The 6278-nt window shown below is 60.0% G+C and overlaps 1 protein-coding gene across 1 annotated transcript; it reads right to left on the bottom strand.

Annotated features, from left to right (window-relative positions):
* Positions 1-3267: 3267 nt before the first annotated feature.
* NOG (noggin) lies at positions 3268-5252 on the bottom strand. The gene has a single exon (XM_081219572.1). It carries the CDS (start codon positions 4641-4643, stop codon positions 3945-3947), a length of 699 nt encoding a protein of 232 aa, XP_081075698.1. The 5' UTR covers positions 4644-5252; the 3' UTR covers positions 3268-3944.
* Between the last annotated feature and the right edge of the window lie 1026 nt (positions 5253-6278).

The raw sequence follows: 6278 nt of genomic DNA, 5'->3' as shown, positions 1-6278 counted from the left end.
CTTCCTGATGATCAGTTACAATTATGTCAGTTTGGGAGAGAACTTTCCTTCAACCCCCCTCCCCCCACCCCGGCCAATAAATAAATATTGGGAAAAAAACAAACAAAGAAAAAGAGAACAGTGAAGAGGCACAATGGAGACCACCTAGCTACCCCCAACTATATTAATCTGTGTAATCTTCAGCAAGTCCCCACTGAGGTCTCAGTCTTCTCATCCGTAAATTGAGCGGTGGTCATTGGAATCTAAGCTCCCCTCCAGCTCTGACATTCCAAGAGCATTAAAGAAAAAGGATGAATCACCCCTTCAAAATACCAGTATGGGCTGGGCCCTCCCCCGGTCGTCCCCATCCAGCACAGCCAAGAGCTCTTAATACACAGCCAGCTTCCTCTTGCAGCTGCCACCAAACTTCAACCCCCTTTCCCAGGAGTCTCAGAAGCAAGACTGATAATGGACCCCTGGCCTTCTCCATCTCAACAGGGAACCAGATCCCATTCCCAGACTCTGGGGGCCAGAGGGTCCTCCCCTAAGGGGGCTGGCTTTCTGTGGACATTTGGCCTCAGTATGCTTGTGCATCAAGTGTCAGGATGCTGGAAGGGCAGGAGGAAGGAAAAAAAAGGGAAGAGTTGAAAATAGAGGGTTGATGAGTGAATTCCTGCAATCAGGGCAGGAGGGCTGGGGTGCTGGGAAACCGTGCCTTTCTCCTCCAGGATTTTGAAAAAGTTGATGTGTCTGTATCAGTAATGGTTATAAATCTCCATTCGGGGGACGCGTGATCCCTCAGCAGCTGCCTAAGTTCATAGACACAGGCTGTCAAAGCCTCAGAAGACACCAAGATCAATTTTCCTCCTTACAGGAGATGGGCACTAGGTGACCGCAGAGGGCAGTTTTCTTGCCTCTCTGCCCAGAGCTCTTTACTCCTTTCCGCGTTGATGCTATATTATTAGTATTACCAGCATTAATAATAATGGAGATGTAACCGGCTGTGCATTAGTCACAACGTTCCAGGAGCCGGCACCTCCTTCGCTCTCTTGTGGGACTGGCTGGGTCCTGCTGGGTCTTCCCTCCGTGTCCGGAACGGCCCTTTGAGGCTGTCTGTCCGGTGGTCTGTCTATTGCCGGTCACGTCCGCAGCCCGGGTCCTCCTAGCTCCCGCGGGCTCCCGCTCTGAAAGCCGAGAAGCTCGCCGGCTGCGAGCGGGTTTTCCAAGTGGGCAGGGGTGGGGAGGAGGGGCGGGCGGGCGGGCCAGCGGGCGGAGGGAGGAGGGGGCGTCGCGGAGGGGAAGACCTCGCATTGTAATCCAGTGACACTGCCAACATGGGGGTGGGGGGCGCTGGCCTCGGCGCGCTCTCCGAGTTTTGGCTGCCCGCCCAGCTGGGAATAACTCTCTTCGCATAATTCGCGTGTTTACCAGGCATGAAAATTCTTGCTTTCGGCTCCCCCCACCCCCCGTAAGCCCCCTCCCCTTCCCCTCGCCCCACCCCCTCCGCCCCTCGCAAGTGAAACTCTGGCTAAAAAAATATTGGCCCGCGGCACAGAAAGTTTTGCATAAATTCATAAGTGATGAATGGCTGATTTTAACGTTATTTGGGTATTTGTCAGAACTTAACAAATATACATGGGGACGGCGGTTCATAAACTTAAACATCTCAATATCCCCTTTCTTCTGGAAATAAATTACGTTTGTTTGCCCGGCTCGGAGTCTTAAGGTAGCCGCGACATTAGGAATATTTTAAAAGCCATCATCCATCGAGCATGTCTCCCAGGCGCCAGGAAGATTAAATGAAAGAATCATAAGATGGAGGTCTTTAACTTTTAATCCTTTTACAATGAAGCCTCAGATAGTCGCGGGGGCAGGGTGCCCTCTCTGGGGGGAATAATGCCGTTACTCCGCGGCTCTCAGTTAATGAATACCCTAACGTCTGTCCCACGGCCGACGGAGGCAGCGCCGGGGAGGGGGCTCCGGCTCCCGAGCCAGGCTATTGAAATGAGGAGCCACCGAGGCTGCGTCGGGAGGGAAGAAAGCGCCCGGCTGGAGGGACAGGGCGGGCGGGGCCGGGGGCATTGAGACTGCGCCGGGGACCCAGCGCAGGTTTGAAATAATTAGCATAGATTCCCCGGGACTCCGGACTCGGGGTGGGAGGGACGCCGGGAGGGAGGCGCGGGGAGGTGGCAGGGGGGTGGGGAGGGAGCAAAGGAGAGCGACTTTGGAGTCCAAGATAAATAAAAGGAGCGCTGAGCAGTGTCAGGAAGCCGGCCCACGTGGAGCTGCGCGGATGGGCGCCACCGCGGACTGAGGCGGAGGGACGCACGCGAGTCAAGAGCTGGCCCCGAGGAGCGGGCTTTTTAAGGGGTGGGGTGGGGGCGAGGTCTCGCACATCCCTTTAAGGGGTAACACGTCTGTTGCCCCTATGTAACCCAAAGCTCAAAGATCCAGATTCTGATTTCTCCTCCCTCCCCCACCCCCAAGTGGAGTAAGTGTCTAGAGAGGGGGGCACACCCGCTTCCCAACTGCAGATCCCAGTGGTGGCATTTTTCACCCAAATTCGGACTCCTCTGAAACCCTGACCCTCTGAGTCCTCCTTAGGTCCCAGGGGAGGGGGGAGGTGAGTGTCAAATCTCCCAGCCATCACCAGCAATTCTGGCTGAGGGCCTGGGATTTCGGGGGCTCAGACCTGCAGGATCCCTGAGGTTGCGTTGATTCCAACCTCAGCTAGCACCACCACAGCTTCCGGGAGTGCAAAGGGTTAACGCGGGCTGGATATTGAGGTGGGGGGGGTGCGAGGCGGGAGGGGTGTCGGGATCTGGGTGGGCGCGCTCTGATCTCCCCCCCCCCATTCCTCGGGGGTCAAGTTTCAGCGGCACTCCGCCCCCAGGGTAGGTGTGAAAGACACGTGTCCCCATTGTGAAGGGCCTGTCAGGCAGGACAAAGCGGCCGCCCACCCTCCCTCCCGCCCCTCGGCCCAGCCTGGGGTCAGCTCCAGGGGGCCGGCTGGGTGTCGAGGTCACGATGGGCCCGAGCTTTGGTGACACAGGGAGAAAAAGCTGGGAGACTGGGCGGAGGCCACGTGATGCTCAAGTGAGGAGTTTGAGAATAGCTCCCCCCCCCCAAGAAAAACTGAGCGGTCACTTCCATCACACCAGAAGACGGGATGAGCCCCTTCTCCCAACAGGCATAGTAAGCACAGCGGCACCCCCAACCCTCCCCTCCCACCCCTCACCCCCCCCCCCCATCAATCACCAACACAGAGAATCGCAGTGTCGAGCGCAGTCGATTTTAGTGGTTTTCTTTAATCCTGCTCTGCACTTCTTTCTCATTTACTACACGGGATATTATAAAGAATAAATAGCAGATACTCTTAATTTACAATGATTAGTCATTCCATTTGTTCTCTATATTTACAATAACTGTAAAATAACATTGAACTCTATAGCTTCTTCGAGGTCCAAGGAAAACCAAAACACTTTCCGAAGAATGGAAAATAGCTTTTTAAAAGTCCTTCTACAAAAGTTCTCCCCTCTCTTTGTACTTTAAGAAAAAATAACATTTCCCCCCTGCTTCGCCATGCGAAGGGCACTGGAATATAAATAGCAGGTTAACATTATTAGCAACAACCAGAATAAGTCTCTCTTTTCTCTGTTCTTTTTTTTTCCTTTTGCTTAAAAAAATTTTAAAAATACAGTAGAAGCCGGTAACTTTTAACGTATAATACTGACCTTTTAATAAGTAAATTAAAACTGGGACCGTATATACATACACATATACATTCCTACACAGTTAAACAGTGCATTACATGAACCAGAAAGCTAGGTCTCTGTAGCCGGAAAAAAAAAAAAAAAGTTCATTGAATCCCCTCGCGAGAGGGTGGTGGAACTGGTTGGAGACTGTGCGGGGGGCGTCGGTGGGGATCGATCAAGTGTCCGGCTGCGGGCAGGGGGCCCTGAGTTCTAGCATGAGCACTTGCACTCGGAAATGATGGGGTACTGGATGGGAATCCAGCCGCAGCGCTGGCCCCCGCGCCGCTGACAGCGCCACCGCAGCACCGTGAGGTGCACGGACTTGGACGGCTTGCACACCATGCCCTCTGGCACGGAGCACGAGCGCTTGCTGAAGCAGCTGCCCACCTTCACGTAGCGCGGCCAGAAGCGGCTGCCCAGGTCGTTCCAGGCGTACAGCACCGGGCAAAAGGTCTGCGACCACAGCCACATCTGTAACTTCCTCCGCAGCTTCTTGCTCAGGCGCTGCTTCTTGCCCGGGGCCAAGCCCTCGGAGAACTCCAGCCCTTTGATCTCGCTCGGCATGGCCCCCGACGGCCGCTGCCGCAGCAGCTGGTCCAGCTCCGCCAGGTCCTCGGCGCCCCCGGCCGCCACCCCGCCCCCGCCGGGCCGGTCCTCGGGGGGAGAGGTGGCCATGAAGCCCGGGTCGTAGTGGCCCCCGAGCAGCGAGCGCAGCAGCGTCTCGTTCAGATCCTTCTCCTTGGGGTCAAAGATAGGGTCCGGGTGTTCGATGAGGTCCACCAGGGGCAGGTTGTCGCTGGGCGCCGGGCGGATGTGGAGATAGTGCTGGCCGCCGGCCGGTGCCGCCCGCAGCCCCAGGACCACCACCAGGGCGTAGAGGGTGACCCCCAGGCTGGGGCAGCGCTCCATGCCTCCGGCGCGCGCCCGGGGCTGCTGCTTCGTCCCGCGTCCCCGGAGGAGAGCACGCCGAGCCCGCGGCGCCGCCGCGCTCCCCCGTCTCTCCGGAGGCGGCTCACCCGAGGCTGGGCAGGCGCAGGGCCGGCAGCATGAGTCGCCGGCAGAGCCCTTCGCGCGGCGCCGGCTCCCACCGGGGCGGAAAAAACGCACACAAGTTGGCCGCAACTCCTCTCCCAGGTCTACTCGGGAAGGCGGCCGCGGCGGGGCATCCGAAATTACTCCAGGGCAACCGCGGGCGCTGGGGGCGCCGGCTGCTCGCTGCCTTCCCGGGCTGGCGGCGGCGCAGGGCGCGTGGACTGGCCGCTCTCCCCGCCTCCTCCTCTAGCTGCTCGTCGTCCGGCCGCTCTGTGCAGCGCCGCGGGCCGAGCCGGTCCTAGGGGCACTTCCCTCCGCCTGCTCGGGGCTCCGCGGCCGTCTCTGCCCGGCGGACTCCAGCGGCGGCGGCGGCGGCGGCGTCCGCGCACGTTGGCACCGGTTTGTCTGTCTCGCAGGGTCCAAGCCTTTAAATTTCCTGCACTTTCAGCTCCATCACCATGGAAACCACTGACTCTCTCGGCGTTGCCCCCTCCCCCTTCTTCCCCCCAAACAACAACCCCACCCCCCACTTCTCCACCCCCGAGGAGCCGGAGCCGCACAGGCTCCGGGGGAAGCCGCCTGCACTCGCCGCGGAGGCGGCGGCGGCGGCTTCGGCAGCGCCCGGGCTGTGCCCCGCCGGACCCAGATGCCCCGGGAAGCCGACAGTCCGGCTGCCCGCCGGAGCTCACAGGCGGCGGCGGCGGCGGCGGCGGCAGCGGCGGTGGCGGCGGCGGTGGCGCTTGGCAGGTCTCCGCGCAATTTTCTCTCTCCCCCACCACCCACCCCCCTTCTCCTCCTCCTGCAAAATGCACCGCCCCCCTCCTTTCTCCTGGGGCTCTAGGCGCCCCGCCAGGGCCAGTCCTGGGGAAAGCTCGCGGCGGCGCTGGAGCCGGGCTGGAGGGTGCAGGGCCGGTTTTGGGGGGTGCTCGAGGTGGGCCTGGGAGGATTCTCACTAGCTGGGTACTCTGCACCGGTAAGGGAGCTGCGGGGAGGTGCTGGAGGCTCGTTTCTTGGTGCAGTTCGGTGCAAGGAATTTCTCCATGTGCATGGAGCTTTTTCCCCGGGCGCGTCTCGCCTTCCTCTCTCCCAGGCTCGGTCTAAGTCCCCTGCCCCTCCCCCCAGCGCGCGCGCACACAGACACAGACACACACGCGCACACACACACACACACACACACACACACACACACACACTCTGCCCCGGAGGAGTCCGGGAGCCGCAGCGTTGCGCAGCGTGATGTAATTCCTAGGAAGCTGTTACACGGGCCCACAAGGGGGGTCCGCTCCTCACCCTCCTCACCCTCCTCCTCCTCCTCCTAGGCCAGGTCTTGCACCCGGAGTGGCCGAGCTGCAGGGGCGCGTCCGCCTTGCCTGCGGCTCCCCTAGCCGGCCTGGCTCCGCGTAGCTGCCGCTCGGCTCCCTGGGGGCGGCGCGCCCTCTGCTGGCCCGCAGCAAGCCCTGCACCCTGCGCTGGCGGGGCGGCCCCGCGAGGTGGGTTTGTCTGCTGTCCAGT

The sequence above is a fragment of the Mesoplodon bidens genome (genome assembly GCF_964165515.1).
Source record: "Mesoplodon bidens genome assembly, chromosome: 19".
NCBI lineage: Eukaryota > Metazoa > Chordata > Mammalia > Artiodactyla > Ziphiidae > Mesoplodon > Mesoplodon bidens.
Note: the sequence above shows the minus strand (reverse complement) of the source record. Positions and strands in the feature narration are given on the sequence as shown.